This window comes from Nycticebus coucang, chromosome 18, assembly GCF_027406575.1.
Source record: "Nycticebus coucang isolate mNycCou1 chromosome 18, mNycCou1.pri, whole genome shotgun sequence".
NCBI classification, from domain to species: Eukaryota; Metazoa; Chordata; class Mammalia; order Primates; family Lorisidae; genus Nycticebus; species Nycticebus coucang.
Window position 1 is genome coordinate 4,099,611 of NC_069797.1, and position 24,547 is coordinate 4,124,157.

Below are 24,547 nucleotides of genomic sequence, written 5' to 3' on the forward strand. Positions count from 1 at the left end.
GGTGACAAGGATCCCCTCGTCAGTCTCACCTCACCGGCTGCCGTGGTGACAACCGCTGCGGCTCCCCCGTTCCTCGCCGCCTTTGCCTCCAGCAGCCCCGCGTCCCGGCCAACTCTCCGCCTCCGTCAGCCGCCGCCTGCCCGACTGCGCACAACGTGACCGCGTCACGTGACCCGGCGCTGGAAGACGGCGTCCCCGCGCACGTCGGACGGCCGAGGCGCCTCAGGACAGCAGGGGCTCCACAGTGGCCCTGGGCCAGGAGGCGGTGTTCGCCGCAGCCCCAGTGCCGGCCCTTCCCGGGGACCGACGCCAACGTGGTCCTCCAGAGACTGCGCGACCGGCAGTGGCTGGAGGCGGTGTTCGGGACCCCGCGACCAGCCTGCCGGGTGCTGCAGCGCACTCACGCCAGGCCCAGCTTAGGGGAAGTGCGCGCGCGTGTGCTCGCGGTACTGTGCCTGGTGTGGCGGCTGCGCGACCTGAGCCAGGCCCTGCGGGAGGCCGAGGCGGACGGCTACAGCAGGCCAAGTGACTGCAGCCGCTGACCCAGGCCGCCTATCTGGACGAGGCGCGGCGGAGGCTGGAGGGTCCGGCGCAGCCAGCTGAGGCTTCGCGGGAGGGCTCGGGAACTGAAGGTCCACCGGAAGGAGGAGGCCAAACTATCGGGCCCGGCAGCGCGTGGCGCGGGGGATGGATGCTGCGCCAGGAACGGTCGTCGCGCGCGGTCAGACCGGCTGGACGGGTCCCAGACGCACAGCTCACAGCGCTGGGTAACGTGACGCGGTCACGTGGCGCGCAATCGGGCTGGCGGCGGCTGACGGAGGCGGAGACTTGGCTGCGACGCGGGGCTGCTGGAGGCCGAGGCGGCGAGGCACCGGGGAGCCGCAGCGGTTGTCACCACGGCAGCCGGTGAGGTGAGACTGATGTGGGGACCGTTGACACCCGCCGCAGCGCGCCGGGCGCTGACGCTGTCCCACACCTGTATTCTATTTGCTAGGATTTTGAGTATAGTTGGATTGTATTCATTAGTGAAATTGGGGGGTGTGCGTGTGTTTTTCTTAATGGGTCCTTTTTATGGTTTTGGTATCAGGAAGATATTTGCTCCAGAGGATGAATTGGGAGTGTTCTTTCCTTCTCAATGTTTTTGAATGGATTCTGCAGCATAGGTATGAGCTCTTCTTTGAATGTTTGTTTAAATTCTGGTGTAAAATCATCTGGTCCAGGACTTTTTGTTGTCGTTATTAGAAGCTACTTTATTTTTGCGATTACTGTGCTTGATATAGGTCTGTTCAAGAGTTCTAATTCTTCCTGGTTAAGTCTAGGTAGGTAGTATGATTCCAGGTATTAGTCCATTTCCTCCACAATGTTAAATTTCTGGGCATAGCAATTTTTGTAGCAATCAGAGATAATCGCTTGTATTTCTGCGACATCTATTGTTATTTTCCCTCTTTCATTTCTCAGTGAGGTTATTAGAGATCTTACTTTTCTGTTTCTAGACTAGCCAAAGTTTTATCAATTTTTTTATTTTTATCAATTTTATTTATTTTAAGGAACCAACTCTTTGTTTTCTTAATCTCCTGAATGGTTCTTTTGTTCTCAATTTCATTTTCTTCTGCTCTGATTTTGGTTCTTTCCTTGTGCTAGGTTTGGGATTGGATAGCTCTTTCTTTTCCGGTTCCTAGAAATGATGCATTAGATTGTTGATTTGTGCTTTTTAAATTATTGGCTGTGGGCATGTAATGCAATAAATTTCCCTCTTATGACTGCTTTCTCAGTATCCCAGAGGTTTTTCATCATCATTTTGTTAGACAAATCTAATGATTTTTCTCCTTTGTTTTCTCCTTGAAATAGTTGTCTTTCGCGTAAGATCATTTAGTTTTTATGATTTGGGGAATGAAAGGTTTTGTTGGAAATGAGTTCGACCTTGATTCCATAGTAATCTGTAAGCTACAAGGTATAATTTCTATTCTTTTAAATTAGGCGAGGTTTGATTTGTGTCTTAGGATGTGGTCAGTTTTGGAAAATTATTCATGAGCTAATGAGGAGAATGTGTATTTGGTAATATCGGGGTGGTATGTTTTGTAGAGTCATGTTAAAGTCGATTGTTTCTTTGCTCAGTTTGTGTTTGGAGGGTCTGTCCAGTTCTGTCAATAGGGTGTGCAGTCCCCAGAAATTATGCTGTTATAGGATATTATATTGTTCAGACTTGTTAGAGTTCATTTTGTAAATCTGGAAACATTTAATGAATTTGGGTGCATAAAGACTTAGGATTGAGATGTCTTCTGGTATTGTTCCCTTGACAAGAAAATAGAGTACTTTATTTTTATCATTCCTTACCTTTTGTGGTTTGAAGCCCAGTTTATCTTGAAATTGTGACCCCTGCTTTCTTTTGATTTCCATCTGCCTGAAATATTGATTTCTAATCCCTCAACCTGAGTCTTGTTTTGTCCTTAGCTGTTAAATATGTTACCTGAGGACAGCATAGAGTTGGCTTGTGCTTTTGGTCCAGTCATCTGGTCTGTGTCTCATCAGTGAGTAATTCAAGCCATTCACTATGGCTTGACTATGATGGATTTGTGTTTGTCTTTTGTGAAGGTTGCCACCTACATTTATCACTTGTACCATTGAGGAAGTTAGGCTATGACCTTTAATTTCTGTGTGTCTTTGCTTGTGGTACATTGTTATGTTCGATGTGTAATATTACTCTGGAATACTTCCTGGACAGGTGGTCTTATAGTGGCAAATTTCTTCAACGTTTACTTGCAAGGAAAACATTCGATGTATCCATTGAATATGGAACTTAGTTTCATAGAATACAGAATCCTAGGCAGGGAGTTGTTGTGTTTGAGTATATTGAAAATGAGAGTCCTATCTATTCTAGCTTGTTGTTCTTCAGCTGAGAAATCTGCTGTCACTCTGATGGAATTGTCCTTGTAGGTCAACTGGTGCTTATTCCTGGTGGCCTTCAAAATTTTCTATTTCATTTTGGCCAAGTTTTTTACAATGTGTCTAGAAGATGCTCTGTTTGAATTGAGATAAACTGGGCTTTGATATTTCTCAACGGACTTTCTCTGAATCTTTGGTAATACTTAAACATTTTTCATTTATGATATCCTCCAATAGGTCTTCTGTGCCTATAATTTGTATGTTTATAAACTTTATAAAATCCCATAATTCTCTAAGATTGCTATTCTTTTACTCTCTTGGATTTGTTTGTTTTGTTTTTTGAGATAGACTGTCACTTTGTCACCTGAGGTAGAGTGCCGTGGTGTCATAGCTAATAGGAACCTCAAACTCTCGGGCTCATGCAATCCTCTTGCCTCAGCCTCCCAAGTAGCTGGGACTACAGGCGCCCGCCACAATGCCTATTTTTAGAGATGAGGTCTCACTCTGGCTCAGGCTGGTCTCAAACCTGTGAGCTCAAGCAATCCACCCTCCTTGGCCTCACAGAGTGCTAGGATTACAGGTGTGTGCCATCACACCTGACCTTTACTCTCCTCTTTTCTACCTCATTAAGTAAGTGAGTTAGCTCAAGAGCCTTGTCTTCAAGTTCTAAGATTCTTTCTTCTTCAAGGTTTATGCTGTTATTGAAATTTTCTGTTGCATTTTAAACTCCTTGAATGACTCCTTCAATACTTTGAACTCTTTTCTAATTTCATCATGTCTTTTGATTGTTTCTTGGGTCAGTTTTTTTTATTTCTGTTTGGTGACTTTCCACTTGCCCTTTAATTCTCTTCATCACTTTGGACATCTATAATCTAAATTCTTTTTGTCTTTTCATCTTTGACAGCAGCTTGGTAATCCCTTGCAGGATTGGTCTATTCTAGTTTTTCAAGTTGATATAATTTTTATTTGTTGGATCCTCTGCATGTGTTGTTACTTCTTGTTATTTCCTTCCCCTACTTAACTTTTCGCACTTCCTAGTTGTCCTGAAGCCTCTTTGTTTCTGTGCTTTGAGATTAAAGTTGTCTTTTGGGCGGCGCCTGTGGCTCAGTGAGTAGGGCGCCGGCCCCATATGCCGAGGGTGGCGGGTTCAAACCCAGCCCCGGCCAAACTGCAACAACAACAACAACAAAAAAATAGCTGGGCGTTGTGGCGGGCGCCTGTAGTCCCAGCTACTCGGGAGGCCGAGGCAAGAGAATCGCGTCAGCCCAAGAGTTACAGGTTGCTGTGAGCCGTGTGACGCCACGGCACTCTACCAAGGGCGGTACAGTGAGACTCTGTCTCTAAAAAAAAAAAAAAAAGGTTGTCTTTTGGTACAAGGATTAAAAAATGAAAAGGAAGGAGAGTAAAAGAATGAGAAAATGAGAGATAAAAAGAAGAAAGCTAATGATGATAATTGTAACAGGCCATGCATAGTGAAGCATACCAGCAATTATCAGTGATCTGGCGGCTCTAGGGCTGGTGTATTACCCAAAGTTAGATGATTCTGACCAGCCTTATCCAGAGTGAGACCCTACTTCCATCAAATATGGAAAAAACAAACAAACCAACAAAAACATGAACTTTAGTGAGGAACAGCTGTTGCAACTCCTCAGGAGGTCAAAGCAGGGATTTCCAAATCCAGGTGTTGAAGGCCACCATGAGCCAGATCATTGCTGCAACACTGCCATGGAGGCCTTAGAAATGGTCTTCCAAAAAACCAAACACAAAACACACTCAAAAGAGAGAGATTATCTTGATTGTTACTTAAGGGATTTATGAGAGAAAGATTAGAAAAGTAGAAAAAGAAACAAAAAGAAAAAGAAATGGAGAAGAGAATAGAAATAGTATAAAGTTAAAAAAAAGAAAAAAACAAAAAAGTTAAAAAAAAAAAGGAAAAAAATCAAAAATACATGTATTGCATGGTCCGTAAGTAATGCTCCAGGATTAGGAAAAGCAAAAGAAAAAGAAAAAACCTTTTCTTCCTAATGACAATACGTGGCACTTCTTGGTTAAGGGGGGGGGGAACCCAGTACTCTGTATTCTGCATGTGGTAGAGGTGGGATGTTATCAGCTAGTTGCCAAAGAGATCCAGTCTTGTTTTCCTGATTCATTGATGTTATTCTGGGCTTGGTAGCTAACTGTATGAGAGATGAATCCCCATGGGGGTGGTAGAGGCAAATTCTTGAAGCTTATGCCAGACTATGAGGTGGGGAGGCAGGGAAGACTCTGCCATCCAAACAGTTCCCTGCAGCCACAGATGGAGCGGTGTCGTAGGCATAATCTGCTCACCTCTGCCCATGTGTTCAAGGAAGTCAGCCCTGGGGTAGCTCCAACTGCTGGAGTCAGAAGCATTAACATAATGGGATACTGTGAGGCTTCTCCAAGCTTGGCTCCCTTGGGTGTCAGCCAGCTCAAGGTTTTAGCATTATCCACACCTGCCCTGTCAGTCTCCCTAGGCAATGGGGACCAGGCTGCCAGGCCTCCCACTGAACAGGCTCCAGGACCAGATCTGCCCAGCCAGTGGCAGTAAAATGATAGCCTGGGTTCAGGCCTCTGGCTTTGTCCCTAAGTGGCAGAATATACTCTCTCCAACCCTTGAACAAAAGGCCAGCTTCTGTGCACCTGAACGTCCTGTGGGACCTATATTCCTGCTTGTTTCGTATCAGTCTTCAGGCATGGATGGACAGGCCCTCCCAGAGTTCAGTTCAACTCCCAGTCCACTCCTACAGAATGCCATGGTGCGGTGTGGGGAAATCACCTGCAAAATTGATCCCCCAGGGATTCCACATGCAGGCTCTCTCTCTCCCTGGGTTGCTGCAGTCCTTTGCATCTGCTTTTCATGCGTGCCTCTCACCCTTCTTAACGTTTTGCTCCTGGTGCTCCATTCTGTCTCACTGTGCCTTTGCAATGTTGTTTCTGGACAGGACAATCCAGATGGAGGCACCTAAAGACTCCGCTCATCAATTTGAGATCAGCTGATGAAGAAATGTCTCTAGTCTATCATCATGGAGCCTCCCTTTCTTCATTCTTTTTAAAACCCATCTGGGTATTTATGGACTGAAAATAGATTAGAAGATTTTTTTATATTTTCACAAAAATGAATGGATTATTTTGTTTCAACGTATTACTGGTGTAAAAATATTTCATGTTACATGGATCATTTTTGTGATGCTACAGTCCTGACTATAGGTATGCCCATCACTCATATGGTATTCATAGTACCCACTAGGTTGGCTTAGTCCATTTGCCTCCTTCCCTCTACCCCTTTCCCTTGGTTGATTTCCACATACTTTTACTTCCTTCTATGCACATGTGAGCTCATCAGTTAGCTCCAATTTAATAGTGACTGTATGTGGTGTTTGTTTTTCATTCTTGAGGTATTTTACTTAGAAGGATGGTCTCTGGTGCCATACAGATTGTTGTAAAAGGTATTAATTTATCATTTTTTGTGGTTGAGTAGTACTCCATGGAATACATATACAACATTTAATTAGTCCACTCATGAATTTGTCAGCACTTGGTTTGTTTCCACATATTGGCAATAATGAATTGTGCTGCAATAATCGTTCAAATGCAGGTATCTTTTTGGTAAAATAATTTCTCTTCTTTTGGGGAAAATAACTAGTAGTGGGACTATTGGGTCAAATTGTAGGTCTACTTTTAGTTCTTTGAGAAAACGTCATTCTCATTTTCATAGAAGTTTTACAAATTTGTGCTCTAACCAACAGCATACAAAAATGCCTTTCTCTCTGTGTCCATGTCAGCACCTATTGATTTGGGAATTTTAATAAATTCCATTGTAACTGGAGTAAGGTGATAATGTCATTGTGAATTTAATTTGCATTACCCTAATAGGTCATGAAATTGACCATTTTTTCTTATTTTGAGAATTGTCTTTTCACGTTTTTTGCCCACTTGTTTATAAGATGGTTTGTCTTTTCCTGTTGGTTGCTTGAGTTATTTGTAAATTCTAGTTACTAGTCCTTTATTGGAAGTGTCATTTGTGACTATTTCTTCCATTCTGTTGGTTGTCTATTTTGATCTGTTAATTGTGTCTGTAGCAGTGCAGACGCTTTTTAGCTGAAACAAATCCCAGTTTTGATTTTGTCATGATTGCCTTTGGGGTCTTTTTCTTAAATTCTTTGCCTAGAATCATATTTAGAAGAGCTTTTTCTACATTTTCCTCCAGAATACTTATGATTTTGTGCCATAAATCTTTTGTATATCCTGAGTTTGAGCGGTGAGGACTAGTGGTCCTACTTCATTCTGGTGCATGTAACAATCCAATTTTCCCAGAGCCATTTATTAAATAAGGCTTCTTTTCCCCAGTGTATGTTATTGCCTGCTTTGTCAAAGATAACTTTGTTGAAGGTAGGTGGTTTTATATCTGGGTCCTCTGTTCCATTGGTGTATTTCCATATTTTTGTAGAAATACCATGCTGTTTTTGTTAAACTACAAGGCTATAGTTTCATAGTATGGCTGCAAGTGTGGCACTGGGAGTCCTACAGATTTGTTATTTTGCTTAAGATTCAGGCTCTTTTATGGCTCCAAACAAAGTATAAAATATTTTTTTCTTTATCTGTGAATTATGACTTTGGCAAATTGATGGAGATTGCATTGCATTTATTAATCACTTTAGGTAGTATTGATATTTTAACATTATTGTTTCTACTAAGTCAGGATATTTGTTTATATCCTCTGCAACTTTTTTGTTCAGAGTTTTATTGTTTTCCATGTTAGAGAAATTTAACTCTCTTGTGTGTAAGTATATCCCTACTTATTTTATTTTGTTTTTGTTTTTATGAATGTTACTTAGTCTTTGATTTGACTCCTGGCTTAACTGTCATTGTTATATAGAAATGGTATTAATTTATGTATATTGGCTTCTTATCCTAAGACTTTGCTTAATTTATTTATTAATTCCAGAAGACTCTTGGCAGAACCTTTGGGGTTTCTAGGTACAAGATTATATCATTGGGAAAAAGTGATGTCCACTTAACCAGTTTGGATACCCTTAATATTCTCCTCTTTTTTATCTTGCCTAGGACTTCTAGCACTATGTCAAAAAAGAGTGGTGATAGTGGGAATCCTTGTCTTACTCCAGTTCTTATGGGCAATGCTTTCAACTTTTCTCCGTTGAATATGTTAGTTGTATGTTTTCCAAATATGACTTTTATAATTCTGAGATATTTTCTTTCTATGCCTAGTTTGTTCAGGGTTTTTATCATGCCTTGTTTGCTATCCTTTGCATATGGAATGAAGTCATCTTGGCGCTTCATTTTTTTTTTTTTTTAGTATGCTGTTTTATTCAGACTGCTAGTTTTTGTTTTTTTTTTTTTTTGAGGGTTTTTGCACCTGTATTCATAAGGGATATTGGTTTCTACTTTTCTTTTGTTATCATTGTGTCTTTCCCTGGCTTTTGTATGACTATAACATTAGCTTCATAGAATGAGTTGGGGAGGTTTCCCTTTTTCTCAATATTATGGAGTAATTTCTACGTTATATGTGCCCGGTATTCATTGTAGGTTTGACAGAATTCAGTTATGAACATATCTTGTGCAGGGCTTCTCTTTTTTGACTAGATTTTTCCTTACTGGTTTAATCTCACTTTTCTTTCTGTTTTTTGGTCTACTCAGTTTTCTTTCTTTCTGGTTCAGTGTTGGAGGTTGTGTGTTTCTAGGAACTTTTCTATTTTCTCTCTGTTCTCTAGATTATGTGCATAGCGATTTATCTAGTATTCATGGATGATTTTTTTAATGAAAATTTTGAAATTATTAATGTTTTACTATACATATTGTATTCTCTCAGAACTGAGGGGAAGGGGAAGGCCCCACTCAAGTGAAGTAACAAACTTGCCATCAAAATTTAAATATAACTGACAATGTTATGGTTAGTCCAAAATTCCTGAGAATTTGAACATAATTTCGTTTCTGTGAACTTAAAAACAAATGTTTATAATTTTTAAAATAATATGTTTGAAAAGAAATTCAACATATCAACATGAATATGTTAGCAAGGCAAACCATCATCCAACTGTATGTCTGAAAATGTCTGTTTTCTACATTATGTGCATAGTGATTTATCTAGTATTCATGGATGGTGTTTATTTTTGCAGTATGTATTTCTGCAATGTTACCCTTTTCATTTCTGATTCATCTAATTATAAACCACTAAATTCTCCCTAGAATTAGGTAATAATCTCCCTGTGGTTTTTATTTGCAACTACCTGATGATTAGAGAAATGAGCCTTTTTTCATGTGTTTCTTGACCATTAACCTATCTTCAATTGAAATCTTTCTGCTCAAGTCTTTTGCCCTTTTTTTTGATGGAGTTGTTTGATTTCTCCCTTGCTTATTTGCTTGAGTTCTTTGTAGATTCTGGTCATCTGCTCTGTATCGGATGAACAGCATGTGCATATTTTTCCTCTTTTGGTAGGTTGTCTATTTATTCCTTGGCTGTGGAGCAATCATTTAATTTGATCTCTATATATCTCAATTTATGCGTCAACTTGAATTTCATGTAACAACAAAACCCATTCTATATAGAATTAGCAGTTTGTAGTCTTCAAACATCACAGCTTTGAGAACACTCCATTGCTTGATTTATGTTTGTTTTGGTCTTACTGGTATGCAGTTACCACTGCAGAAAAGTATTCATAACTTATTTTGTATAAATAGAAGTCATTTCCTTTGAGTACATACCTACAAGTGGGAATAGTGGATCAAAAAGTAGGTCTAAAATGCTTATGTAGAGGTCTAAAGTATATATAGTATTTCAGCAATCTGAGTCCATTCTGCAAATGATTGGGTTTTATATTCCTATAAAGATATGAACATATACTTAATTACATTAAGTGTTCTGCATAACTTCATAATTTCTATATTCCTTCCCTTCAAGTTTTGTTTTTTCAACAAACAAAGTTTTCATGCTTTCTTAATGCATTTCTTTTTAGTAGGTATGCAGTTGTATTAGGTTAAATGAAAAAGTATTTGGCAGTTCTAGACTGACAGTCACATATTGAAAATGCCTACTACATAGTATATTATGAAGGTTATGTAGACTTATTATAACAGGAAATGTCCTTATTCTCTCCATTTGCTGCTGTTTAAGTTGACAGCTTCTCATCACGATACAAATTTTATTATACTTCTTCAAAAAAAGAAAGAGATAAGTTAATAAAAGTCCATCACATAACAAGTTAATGAACAGTTATATAATCCTATTGGTTGATGCAGAAAAAAAGCATAAAGAAAATTAAACACTCTTTCACATTAAAGATACCGAGGAAATGGGGGAACATTTCAATTTAATAATGAGAAACAATAAAACACCTACAGCTACCATCATTCTTGTTTGGGGAAAACTGAACACTTTTCCCTTGAGATTGAAGAGTAGACAAGGATACTCACTTTTACCGCTTTTATTCCATGTTGTATGGAGGTGTTAGCTACTGTAGTAATGCACACAGGTGAGAAAGGGAGAAATAAAAAAATCAAAATAATATAGAAAAACTTCTATAATTAAAAAATGAATTCAGCTAGATTTCAAGATACATGGTCAACTCATAAAAATTCATCACATTTCCATATACTAGCAATAAACATTGGAAACTGAAATTAAAAACATAGTACTATTTACAACCTCTCTAAAGATAAGAAAATTCTTAGGTACACTATTAAACAAAATGTGCAGGGTGTGTGTGCTGACTATTACAAAATGTTGATTAAAAAGGCTCAAGGAATGTGTTTATCCAAACGGAGAGACATATTGTGTTCATGCTTGGGAAGACTCAACATGGAAACAGATTTAGTTGCAATAACTATCTGAATCCCAAGTTTTATTATAATGTAAGCATGGATAGGCTTTTTCTAAAATGTGTATGAAAAAGTATAGGTCCTAGAATAAGTAAAATCATTCTGACAAAATTGAAAGTGGGAGGGATTATTTTACTCGATATTTAGGCTTACAGTATTACAGTCAGTGCTGTATGAGAGGGGGATTGAGGCATAGATCAAAGGAATGGAAGAGAGAACTTAGAAATAGCCCCAAACCATATGGCCAACAGATTTTTGACATCAGTACAAAGCAAATCAGTGAAGGATAGAGAAACTTTAATACAAATGCAGTCAAAGTAATTGGACATCCATAGGCAGCATAATAAAGCCCCACCCAAGTGTCACACTCTATGCAAGAGTTAAATGATAAAATGCTATGGAAGGGGTCATATATTGACACTTCCATTTAAAAAACAAAATATAAACCCTTTAAGAGGTTTATAAAAGAAACACTAAGAGAAAATCTTTAGGATCTAGGTCCAATCAAAGAGTTTTTAGTCTGGACAACAAAAGCACAATGAATCAAAAGAAACTTTTTATAAATCAGACCTCATTAAAATTGAAACCTTTTGCTCTATAAAAGTCCTGATATAGATGTGGATATAGGAAGAAACAAACTACCGATATAGGGAGAAAATATTTGCAAACACATACCTAAAAGACTAGTATCCAAAACAGGTAAAGAATCCCTAAGCCTCAACATTAAAACACAAGGACAAAAGCCATAAACAATCCAGTTAAAAATGAAAACATCAAAAGAGTTTTCCCTGAAGAGGATATACAGATAGCAAATAAGAATGTAAAAATACAGCCCATGCTATTAGCCTTTAGAAAAATCCAAATTAAAACCAAATGAGATATCACTACATACCCATCCCACCTATCAGAATGGCTAAAATAAAAAAAAAGTGACAACACAAAATGTTGCCAAGAATGCAGAGAAGCAGGGCCACTCCCATATTGTTGGTAAGAATGCAGAATGGTATAGCCATTCTGTAACAGAAGACAGTTTGTCAGTTTCTTGTACACCAAACATGTAGCCACAGAATGTAACAATTCTCCTCTTGGCATTTATCTTAGAAAAATGAAAACGTATATTTACAAGGAAACCTGGATATTCATAGCAGTTTCCTTTATAATAACCCCAGAGTAAAAGCTTCAGATATCCTTCTCTGTGTGACTGGTTAAAAAGTGTGCGGTATGTGCTAGTTACCAAAGCTTAGCAGTGAGAAGAGAAGAAGTGTTGACACAAATAACTATTTGGATGCTTCTCTCAGGAATTATGCTTAATGAAAAAGGTTAAACCCAAAGGTTGCAAGGTTATACCATATGTGATTTTATCTATATAATATTTTTGGAATGGAAAAAAAGTTTAGAATAAATAACAAGTGAGTGATTCAGGGGTTAGAAATGAGGGAAAGATCAGGAAGGAGGGTGGTGTGGTTGGTTATAAATGAGCAACATGAGGTAGCATCGTGTTTAATGTACTGACTTTGGGAGTGGATAGGACACATCTGTACACCTGATAGGAGAAATCAAAGATTGGTGCACTGCATCAAATTCAATAGGCTGAGACATTGCACTATAATCGTGCAAAGTTATCATCATTGAGGGGGACCAGGTGTGACAAGCCGAAAAATGGTCCCCCCAAGTGCCATGTTCTAATCCCTGGAACCTGTGAATATGTTCCCTGGGATGGCAAAAGGGAGTTGGCAGATGTGATTAAGTTAAGGATCTTTCAATGGGGAGATTATCCTGCATCATTCAGGTGGGTCCAGTGTAAGCACAAGGTTTTTATAAGGGAAAGAAAGGAGGTAGAAAAGTAAGAGAAATGGATGTGAGGATGAAGTAGAGGCTGGAGTGATCCAGTGGCTGGCAGAGACCACAATCCCAGGAATGCGGGTGGCCTTCGAAGCCAGAAAGAGTAAGGACACGGATTTTCCCCTAAAGTCCACAGAAAGAAGGCAATCACACCATCCCTTTAATTTTAGTCTAGCAAAACCCACCTTAGATCAATGTTCTCTGGAAATTTCAGATAATAAATTTCTGATGATTTAAGCCACCAAGTACGTGGTCGTGTATATCAGCAGCAACAGGAGACTAAAATAACCTGTGGCATCTCCCTATATTAGTCCTTACAGTTTCATGTAAATAGATAATTATCTGAGTAATATTTTCAATTAAAAACATTAGGAATCTGATCTCCAGTATGAAGAATGCCAATTCAAGTTGCCGTGAAGCATGAAAGCTAAAGAACAGGGAGGTAAAAAATAAGAAATTTCTCCTGTTCGATAACACTTACAGTAACATCTAATAAACAGAATGATTTACTCCCGGTACTTGTACAGCTTTCTCCAACTTTTCTTACTTCCCTCCTTCTAGTACAGTGCAATGGTGAAATGTTGGCCCTCACATCAAAGTGCTTTGATCCATATTCCAGCATTACTCCTAGGGGCTCTGAAACATTGGATGGTTGTTCCAGAATTGGAAATAATAACAGTAATATTTTCCAAGGGCAGATATAAACAATTATTTAGGGGAATGTGTTTGTAGTATGTTGGTACCTAGATTGTAGTATTTCCCTAAATTCTCCACCCAGACCCCTTAACCAGTCTTCATGCTCTGGGCCTTCATCCTCCAGAATTCACTTTTCCCTGCATTAGACAGCCTTTAACAGTTCCCAGTGATCCCTGCAGTGGACAGCCTTTGTGGTTCTCAGTGATCCCTGCAGTCGACAGCCTTTAACAGTTCCCAGTGATCCCTGCAGGAGACAGCTTTAGTGGGTCCCAGTGATCCCTGCAGTGGACAGCCTTTATGGTTCCCAGTGATCCCTGCAGTGGACAGCCTTTGTGGTTCCCAGTGATCCCTGGCTTATTGTACCCTCAATGAATCCCCAACAATAAAAAAATAATAATAATTAAAAAAAAAAGAAAGTTTCATTTGGTGTAGTACATAATATAATCCTTTTTATCTCAATGAAACATGAAGATATACATATGTGTGCGCGTGCATGCGCACGCGCGCGCGCACACACACACATATATATAGAGAGAGCTGGTGTGCGCATAAAGAGTTTACCAAAGGGGGGAAAGTAATTGAACACCTAGTTTAGACTTTGCTGGGAATCAACACATTACAATTTGCATCATGCATTTATTTTATCCAGAATGCCACAAACCCCTCTGTGAATTTATAATGAATTATTGAATTTCCGCTAAGAAAGTCGCACTTGTGGCTCAGCACCCATAGCTCACATACACCAAGGCTGGCGGGTTCAAGCCAGGCTCCAACCTGCTAAACAACAATGACAACTGCAACCAAAAAATAGCCAGGTGTGGTGGCGGGCACCTGTAGGCCCTACTCGGAAGGTCGAGGCAAGAGAATCGCTTAAGTCCAAGATTTAGAGGTTGCTAAGAGCTGTGACACCACAGCACTGTACTGAGGGCGACACAGTGAGACTCTGTCTCAAAAAAAAGAAAGAAAGAAAGTTGCAATTGTATTAGCATTGAAAGCCAGTATATTACATACAAATAGGAAAAAGAAGTAATCCCACATCATGGAAGAAGGCAGTGAGGCAGTGCTGCAACAGTGTCTTGAAAACTGCTTGTGACACGTGAATTGTTGTGTTTTAAATGCCCTTCCATGACCCAACTGGCCAAGTTATATGGTCCCATTGAATTTGACCCACACCCGTACACTCAGCCTCAGCAGGTATATGGGGATGTTAAAAAAGGAAGAATTTTTCCAAGAACAATAAGTAAAATTAAGAAGGCATTACATTTGTCTTCGTGTTACCATTTTCAGTCTATTTTTTAACCTACAGCCTTCGATGCCCAGAAAGAAAAGTGAGTAAAGGTGTATTGCTGTCCAACAAATCCTTCACGTTCTTCTTCACAATATGTCTTTGTCTCTTCAATGGCTTGTAATGATTATGATCTTGCAGGCACTTCCCATAAGCTATCTGTGCATTATTAATGAAGTTCTATGACGGGAAACGTCCATCACTGCAATGATTCTTGAAAAGCATAGATTCATTCAAACTAACAATGCATATGAGTTTGTCACAGTTTTAACATATGCATTCTTCTTGCAGATGGTTGAAAAAGAAGGTTATCTTCAAAAAGCTAAAATTGCAGATGGAGGAAAGAAACTAAGGTAATAAAAAGTTCTTTGACCCACTTTTATATAACTATGCTAGTTCCTGTATCCTTAACTTGTATCACTGCTATTGTTTGGGAAGCAAGGCCCTATGATAACAGACTGGTCCCTTTTGCTACCACTATGATCAACATTATTTTTAATATAATTGTAGTTTTTGAAGAAAGGCACAACAGTACATATTATTACACAGAGCATACAGATATGAAATGCTTCTTGTCCTTTTAAAGTATAAGTTCTTTAAAAAAAATTAAAGGAAGTAAGGCAATGGATCTTGATTTCTGGGATTAACAGATTTTGGAGTAAAAGGACTTATTTTCATTACATAAAAATTTCCTGGAGGGTGCAGTGAGTGTCTCATGCCTGTAATTCTAGCACTTAAGGATTCAAGGCAGAAGGATTCCTTGAGCTCAGGAGTTTGAGAGCAGCCTGAACAAGAGTGAGACCCTGTATCTACAAAAAAAGAAAAATTAGCTAGTAGTGGTGGTATATGCCTGTAGTGCAAACTACTCTGGAGGCTAAATCAGGACAGTCTCTTGAGCCCAGGAGTTTAAGTCTATAGTGAACTATAATTGGGCCACTAGACTTCAGCTTCAGACTGGGCAGCAGAGCAAGACTCTGTCTAAAAAAGAAAAAAACGAAAAAAAAAATCCCTACAGTAAATTAGGGGAGCAATTGTTTAAAGGATGAAGTAGTTGAACTATATTTTTAGATAAGTAAATCAGGACCCTTTCTTACCTCACCAACAGCATGGATAAAAAAATCCTCATGGTTTAATCTCATTTCCCACGTCAACCCTTCACTGGGGCTTGATGGGAGAAAGGAGGTAACATCATTGGTCAATCCTACTCTCCAGCCTCATGCAAAGAAGATGGGGGGTGGGGGGTGGGGGGGAGGGATATTACAAGAAACCAAGATGATGCCCTACCATGGGGGTTATGTAAAGTATCCTTGCCGATCCATAGCAAACTTTGTAACATCTCTGAGAAGGCAGGGCCAGGAGGAAGCAAAGGACCAGAATAGGGCCCTTCCCCTAACCCACTCACATGAATATGATTTTTGGTAGTTGTGATCATTGTATACTATTGTGTACTTGCTTTATTTGCTTTTACTTTAATATGTTGTTGTACAATTTGCATGCTGCAGTTTAATTTCATATAAACATTTGCAGGCAGTTTCATTATTTCAATCTATTTGTAAACTATTATGCATTCTTTCAGCTTTTCTCACTTAAAGTTATACAAATTTTAGTTTTTCCTTTTTTTTTTTTTTTCCTTTTTTTATTTTCACCATAGATATACAGAATTGAGTTTGTGGCCTTGTGTTATCATTACTCTGGGAATGATGTCTAACTGGTTTTATTTTATTTTTTGTTTCTAATCCTCACTTCCATCCCCTTTAGACCTCCAATTTAATGCATTTAATGTGTGTTCATCAAATCCACTTTCATATATATATGTATGTATCAGAATATCTGTGTCACCTTAAAAGTAGTGTGTAGTTGTGTGTATGTGAATGTGTTGTATTGCATAAGCATTTTTGTGTAGTAAATTACATTATGGTTCTTACTACTTTCATTCAACGTTAGTGTTTGGACATCTTTCTATGGTGCTAGACAGACCTGTGTTTCTTAACCATGGGGAAAATAAGTCATTAGGTGATTTTGTCATTGTGCAAACTTCATAGAGTGTATTTACACAAACATACGTGGTATGGCCTATTACACACCTAGGCTGTCGCTCACTCCCAGGCTACACATTTACCATGTTACTACACTGAGCACTGTAGACAATCTTAACATAATTTGTGTGTGTGTGTGTATCTAAACATATCTAAACATGGAAAAGGTAAAACATTGTACAATGATGTTACAATGAACAGGATGTCACTAGATGACGGGGATTTTTCAGCTCCATTGTGATCGTATAGGACCAACATCTATATATGGTCTGTGTTTGACTGAGGCATTGTCATACAGTATACGAATGTATTCAAAGCTAGGTCATTTTTCCCAATTACTGCCCTTTGCACCCTGTGCAAAGACACTGTGGTTAATGATGACCTGCATATATGACGGTGATCTCATAAGATTATAATATTGATTTTTACTGTTCCTTGTCTATGTTTGGGTACAGATCTAAACACACTTACCATTGTCTTACAGTTGTCTACAATATTCAGACTGTACAGGTTTGTAACCCAGAAGCCATAGGCTATAGCACAGCCTAGGTGTGTAGTGGGCTATACCATCTAGGTTTGTATAAGGACAGTCAATGGTTTTCATACAATGATAAAAGTACCTAAGCTTAGACACATTTCTCCAAATGTCATTAAGTGACACATGACTATATACTAAATTTTACTTACCCAGTCCCTCAGGTACAAACCCTAAACTTCCTCTAACTCATTCCATCCAAGACAACATTTCAATGAATCACACATATGTGTCCTTTTAACCTGTTAGGAACTCTCAGGGTAATATAGCCAGGAGCACAGATCGCTTGGTGTTAAGTTATGTACATTTGTAAATCCACTGAATACCACTGCCAGACTTTCTCCTGAATGAGTGCCCCTGTTCACATAACTGCTCTGCAGTGCAGAAGGGATCTCATTTCCCATAATCTCATCAGCATACGGCATTATCTTACTCTCTTACTTCACTAAATTGGTGGCCATAGAATGTTACCTCAATGTCACTTTTATTTGTATTCTGCTGACTGGTATTGCACTTGAACAACTTTGTCTGTTTAGAGTCATTCAGATTCTGCATTCTAAGAATTGCCTATTTATAAACTTTGATTATTTTCTATTGAGGTTTTTCCTTTTTTTATAAATTGAGGAAACTCTTAATATATTTCTGATAACATGTTGACAAATTTTGATATTGGAAATATCTCCTACAAGTTTATGGTGGTTTTTGTTTGTTTGTTTTTATTGTAAATACTTCACATATTGAATATTGTATGTATAATCAACAAGATAATAACATATGCTATCCTACCGTGTTGATGGTCTGTAATATACCGAATCATTTCTACTGTCCTTTAAAATTTGATTTTTAAGTTGAGTTCAGTTTTATGCTAATACTTATAATTACAGTGAACCCTCCTACTGCTTATCAATTATTATTTTATATTTTCTAGAGATCAATGCTAAACTTGGACTACTTGATCAAATTACATGACCGTTTTTTTATGACTCGTATTTTGTATTCCCATACTGCTTTACACTTTCATCACTAACACCAAAAATGTTGTTTACTTATAACTTTAAAAATCATGTTTTGATCACATGATTTAATCTTGTTTTAATCACATTTATAATTTAGCAACTAATAATATACCATACTTGGTATAATTTGTATTTTTATGTAAAATTTCCTTTGATAGGCTTTGTAACATTTCTCAACAATCTTTATATCTTTTTATAAATTTTAATGAGTTAATAGGCAATATTAATAGATGCTTACTCTGTCAAGAACTTGGCTAAATGTTTTACAAGTTTTAAGTAATAATTATTAATACAATGTAAACTCTATTATTACTTAGTATTGTACAAATGGAGAGTCTTGGTCACCTGTATTAACCTCTCCTTTCTCCTATTTTATGCAGACTTAGTATGACAGAATTTAGTCCTGCCTTCTGATTGAAATATGTTTGTTTTTTATCTTTTGCTTTCATCTGTTTGAAGTCAAGGACTAAAAATTATCTTTTTATCTCAGGACATCAACTGTACTAAAGACTTCAATTTTCACTTAATAAATATCATTTTATTAATTTCTACAACGTTTTCTGCTCATAAATCCATTCTAGATTATCTGTACTTTGTGCTGTTTTCTTATCTTCCATTTTCCTCCTTCTTGTTTTCTCTTTTATTCGTATTTAATTATTTCTATTTCTATCTAAGGAAATTTTGACTGATCCCTAAGTATGAACAGGAGAGGCTACAAGGAAGATGAATTCCTTGGCTGTATCTTACATTCAAAAAAGATCATACATTTAGGCTTATTTTGGAATGAGGTTGTACACATTTCCTTGGTGACACACTGGTAGATTTAAAAGCAGGACATATTCAAGATTCGGCTCTGCACCCATAGCACAGTGGTTACAATGCCAGTCACATACACCAAGGCTGGCAGGTTCGAACCCAGCCCAGGCCAGCTAAACAACCTTGACAACTGCAACAAAAAATAGCCGGGTGCTGTGGTGGGCACCTGTAGTCCCAGTTACTTGGGAGTCTGAGGTAAGAGAATCACTTAAGCCCAAGAGTGTGAGGTCGCTGTGAGCTGTGATGCCACAGCACTCTACCAAGGATGACATAGTGAGACTCTATCTCAAAAAAAAAAAAAAAGGAATATATTCAGCATTCAACTTCAATTTTAATTTTGAACATCAAAAATCTACGTCAGTTTTTCTGATTAAGTTTAGGAATTTATTTAAAGATGTCCATCCCCCAAACTGTGAGTAACCCTGTCCTCTCTAAAATTCTACAAGCCCCTAGTAAAGTTAATTTCAATGCACTATTTCAACATGCTCTGCTAGCCTCTCCCTATGCACCCAGTCAGTCCTTCTCCTTAGCCGGCTCCTTTGTATGTCATACTTCTTATTACATGTAGATTCTTCCTCTGTTCTCTTGCTCAGAAAGAAATACTTGGGAGTGAAGACATGGACATAAATATGGGTATTAAAAAAAACGCAGAACAGGGCAGTGTAGTGGTTATGTCTGCTAGTGCCTGCTTTCATCCTAAACTTTGTTTGCTTGAACAATTGTTATTTAGAATGGACTTCCTGTGATACTAAGGTGCCTGCCTAATGCAAACATATCTTTTCTTTAGTATTTTCTGCTCAGGATCATAATAAATGCTTCATGGCTATATCTGTCTTTCTCAATTTCTTGCAACACTGACAGAAATGTGTGTCCTTTATACTTCACTGTCTCTTTAACACACCTTTTAGCAGTCATAAATCATAAGAAGCTTAGAATGTGAGAGAGAAAATACATTCCTAGACCTACTAGTTTGAGAACAAGTCTGAACATTTAACAGTGTCAGAGTGATTTTGCAGTAAATCAGTCAGAGACACTAGAGTAAATCACTTTCACTTCCATCACTGGTGCAGAATCAAATCAAATCCAGCATGACCAAGTCAGGTAAAAAAGGCAGATGGCCCAAATAGGGGAGGCTAAAATTTGCAAAGTAATCACATGTGTGTTTTCCTCTGGCTTTTTTGGTTTGTCAATGTGTTGTTACCTCAAGAAGGCATAAGAGAAGTGAGTGTAGAATATAAAGCTTTGGTGTTTAGAGCAAGCAAATGTGTTAAACCTAGAGCTGAAGCTAACAGATTCTTAGAATGGCAATGAAAAATTTAAGGGCGGTTTTCCATCAAGCTTTCTTCCAGACGAGCAGTGACAAAGTTGCTGTTATTATGTGCTGCCATCCGGTGTTCATTGTGTAGAATGTCAAGCTGATGTCCACACTGAGTTTTTGGTTATTGTTTTATAGGTGCTTTTTGTGTTTGTTTTCAGTTTAGTTTGGTTTTCTTTTTGGCATTTTGCAACTTCACAACTCAAGATCTGTTTTTAGGAAAGTTTTGTGAAGGGTTTCACTTGGATAAATGCCCCACTGATTGCATAAATTGTATATAATTGCCCTAATACAAATTTAGTTCTCCCCCCTTCCTAATTGTAGTCAGTACCTTTCTCCCCTCTGAGATGCGATTTTTTTCTGTGTGTCAAAATATTAATAAAATAAACACCTGAATTTCTTGTCCTGGTATCTGTTTCCTGCCCCGAGTCACTAGGATTAATCCTTTACCTGATTTCCTATAAATCTGTCTGGAGACCGGGGACTGCCTCGCTTATTCATGGGACTTTGGATTTACTAAAATTAGATATTTTTTGAACCGTATGTCTTATTTACCCCTTACATCTATCTCACAGCTTGATTTTTATCTCTTCCTGTGAAAAAATAGAAAAGAATGCTCTCCAAGTTGTGATGAAATGTGCGGACCTGACTGGGTATGGAATGGATGGCAGGCGGGGATAAAGGGTTTGCAGGGCAACACCAGGGGACAATCCAGGTCAAGCTAAGAGTGACTTTGCTCCAAGGGAGAAAGAAGGTCTGGCAATTCTTTGGAAACAGTTCTGTGACTCCCTCTCTTAGCTCCTACATTGAGGCCCCACACAGGCAAGCTGAGCACAACTGAAGGGTGGGCTGCATGCCACCTTCTCTGGGGAGGCTGGAATGAGCAGGGGCCTCAGGGTCTAGGAGGCTTGGTGGTTGAACCCCATCTTTATGACTTTTTTGCCCTTGGTGAGAATGCAACATCCCTATGCTTCAGTTTTCTCATCCATAATATGAGGTTAAGCCCACCTACTGAAATTATTTGGAGGATTATTTCTTTCCATGATTATTTCCCATCTTTCTATAGTTAGAGGTAAAGTTTTTTATGTATCTCTTATTTTCCTTAATATTTTAAGCCCTGAGAATTGTGTTTAGCATGTTGTAAATGTTTAGCAGGTACTTATGACTGGTTTAGTGATTAAATTACATGATTCATATAGAATACCAGGCGCCATGTGTGGCACACCATGGGGCCCAAAGCAAGCTCATAGTATTTGTGTAGGTATGAGACATAGGAAGACCCTTGGAAGAAGCTCAGGGATGAGCCACTAGAATTATATATTGGAAAAATAGCCTAAATGTTCAGGGTTAAATAATTTAGGGAAAAAAGGAATGCTAGCAGTGCTGTATTAAAATAGTAAAGAACAAAGAAGGGAAATTTAACTTTTTTTCTCTTTTTTTCTTTGTCTTTGTTGGTAAACAATAGTCAACACAGAGCAGGAACAATCTTGATGCATGACCCTTTGAAATTTGAAAATCCATATATACCTGTACTTTTACTCAAAAAACCTTTAATGATCAACTACTGAAGGTCAGATACTGTGCCCCATCCTGGAAAGGACCTAAAAGACCAGAGATGGTGTCTCTCTTTGTGGGTGCAGGGAGACTGGGGGATTAGACGAACTTTTATTATTCTAAAAACAACTTCATTTTAGAAAGGTTTATTTGAAAAATTTTATCCAAAACTGCTAGACTCACCTGTCCTGGCTAAGTCCTTTAAGCTTACAGAAGTTACTCACTTTCTGAGGTGTCACCCAATACACTGAATAGCAGTCACCTATAGTTACTTGGTTGCATATGGAAAATATTAAAGGTTTCACTTGGAGCAAAATCTTGCCAACTGATTCTTCCCATGTTCTCTCCAGGGATGACAGTGTCTCACTGTGTTAAGTAACTGAGTGAAAAGGCCATTCCGCTGAGATCCTAAGAACTATTCCATCACAATTAGTCAAACATATCAGAATGAGGAATGGACTGAACAGATGTTGTATGGACAATGATCAAGCTGCTAGAGTATTTTGTTCAGAGAGGAAGGGTCAGACTTGAGTCATAGGTTAAAAGTTGTTCCCATTAGATGAAGTCTCAGCTACTCCTAGACTACAGGCTCTTGACTCCCTTTCTGGTTTTATGATCCTTACCGAATACAGATGATTTGTTCCTTACTGAGACCAGAATAATCCCTTGTAGGAAAGAGACAGGTTCCACCCAGTTAGGAACATACACCTACTTCTGATTTCTTATGAGGAATAAAACGGTACGTGGTCCTACTCCTTGAAACAGTGCTAATTCTAAGGGAAGAGAGCTTGGGAGTGGTGAGTCTTTCCCCTAATTTTCTAATAAGAATAAGGTAAATTAGCTAATGACAGAATTCAGATGGCTGACATTTTGTCACAGGCTGTGCACACTAACTTTTATGATTTAATGATTTCAACCCAAACTATGTTGAAATTTGACATTGACAATATCCTTAACTAAGGTAGTACTGCTTCACCCTTTAAAAAAGTAATGAACAGATTATAAGTTTTGGAGTCAGAAAGACTGGGTTTAACTATAAATATAAAGGTATGACCTTAAGTACATCACCTAAACTCTCTGATCCTCATTTTCGTCCATTAGTAAATAAGGACATTATTCGTACCTTATCATTTTTTGATTGCGAAGTTAAACCTATGCTAAATGATCAAATTTACAGTAGGAACTCAAAATAACTTATGCTAGTTATTATTTTAAAAGAAATCATGGGGGGAAATGAAATGAAAGAAGGACATCTAAAAGGTCGTCAGCAGCATTTTATTCTTCATTTTGAAATGACATTCTTTCCAAGCAATAGATTTAAATGCTTTCACTTTTATTCTAATATGATAAAGATAATGTTTACAGTTTACGAACACAAAAAGAAATAGCACTGTATTTAAGGTGTCAAAGCAATTTATATTACTAAAGTTCCAAGACCTGTGGTTCCTACCCTCTCCAGCTCATTCTTCTGTTCACGTAATAAGAACACAGTTCACAGCAGTTCAAAGTCCTAATCAAGAACAATGAGATAATTGAATTTCATGCAACGTTAGTTCTAACCAGTTCCAGTTCCAACTTTAAGGAAGGAGAAGTTTTGCCAGAAAGTTTATAAACGATCAACATCTGAAACAGATTCAAATCAAAACCATTTAACCAGGACTTACTATAGATAGGATGCAAATAAGGTATAGTATCTCCTTGCCAAAAGATAAAAAATATAGTGGGAAATGTAACAGGCAGGTTAAATATGGATTCGTCATGTGTGAGGGTGTTCCATACTCTCTCATCACATATGGTTAAAATAATAAAATAAGGATGCTCACAGAAGATGCCCAGACTAGACCAGCAGTCTTTCTAACGTTTCTCTTTCTGCTATTTGGGGCCATGTAATATTACAACCTGTAGCATATGAAAGCTATGGCTCCTTCAGTTCACCTTGCAGCTACCGGTACCTAAAAGGAGAAATGAGCAGTAGGGCAGAAGAAAACACCTATATGATTTTCTTCCTGTGTTACTTCTTTACATCTTTTCATTATTTAATTGAAAAATTGACTCTTCATTTAAAGACAAGAGGATCCAAGAACGTGATGTTTGTATTCCTATGTTGGAAAATACACATTGTGTTTCTTGTGTGTCTGTTTATCCTGTTCTTTTTTATAATAACACAATGACGCGTCGTTAAAAAAGCGTCAGACGTGTAAGAGCAACCTAATTCTTGCAAACACTAACCTTGCTGAATCAAAGCTGTCTTTTCATCAAGATCCTAGATTCTAAGAGACAAATGGAAATAAATGACACAAAGTTGTTGAATGGTCATTTAAAAAATATGTTTGTGGGGTTTTCTATTGACCCGAATGAAATCTTTCTGTAAATATTTTAAAAGTTGAATTCAACTATTTTAAAGTTAATATTAAGCCAAAGCAAGCTGCAGCAATATGATATAATGGATAGAAACTTATGTATATTAATCTCCTTAATGCTTTGTCATCTAAAAAGAATACTTTTCACAACACAAACACACACATAGTCTAACTGTAGAAATAATGTATGCTTAATGTAGAAAAGTTGGTAAACACCAAAAAATATAAAGGAAAAGAAAAAGCCATGATTTTACTACCTGATTTAAGTATTATCATAGTCAGACTTTTTTCCATGCCAAAGTGCACTCACCAATTCAATAAATATATATTGTGTTTCTATTCTGTCCAAGGCAGT

At 38.1% G+C, this 24,547-nt stretch overlaps 1 protein-coding gene across 4 annotated transcripts in view; it reads left to right on the forward strand.

Moving 5' to 3' along the window:
• The first annotated feature begins 441 nt into the window (after positions 1–441).
• Positions 442–24,547, forward strand: part of LOC128570679 (rho GTPase-activating protein 15-like) — a 333,490-nt gene continuing 309,384 nt past the window's right edge. For 2 of the 4 annotated variants that reach the window (XM_053570059.1, XM_053570060.1), the window contains exon 1: positions 14,785–14,913. In XM_053570059.1, the coding sequence (XP_053426034.1) occupies positions 14,852–14,913 (62 nt within the window). In that variant the 5' untranslated portion in view covers positions 14,785–14,851. Of the gene's footprint in view, positions 912–6,000; positions 6,112–14,784; positions 14,914–24,547 lie in introns of those variants that run through there. The other 2 variants (XM_053570057.1, XM_053570058.1) reach the window with 2 other exon arrangements.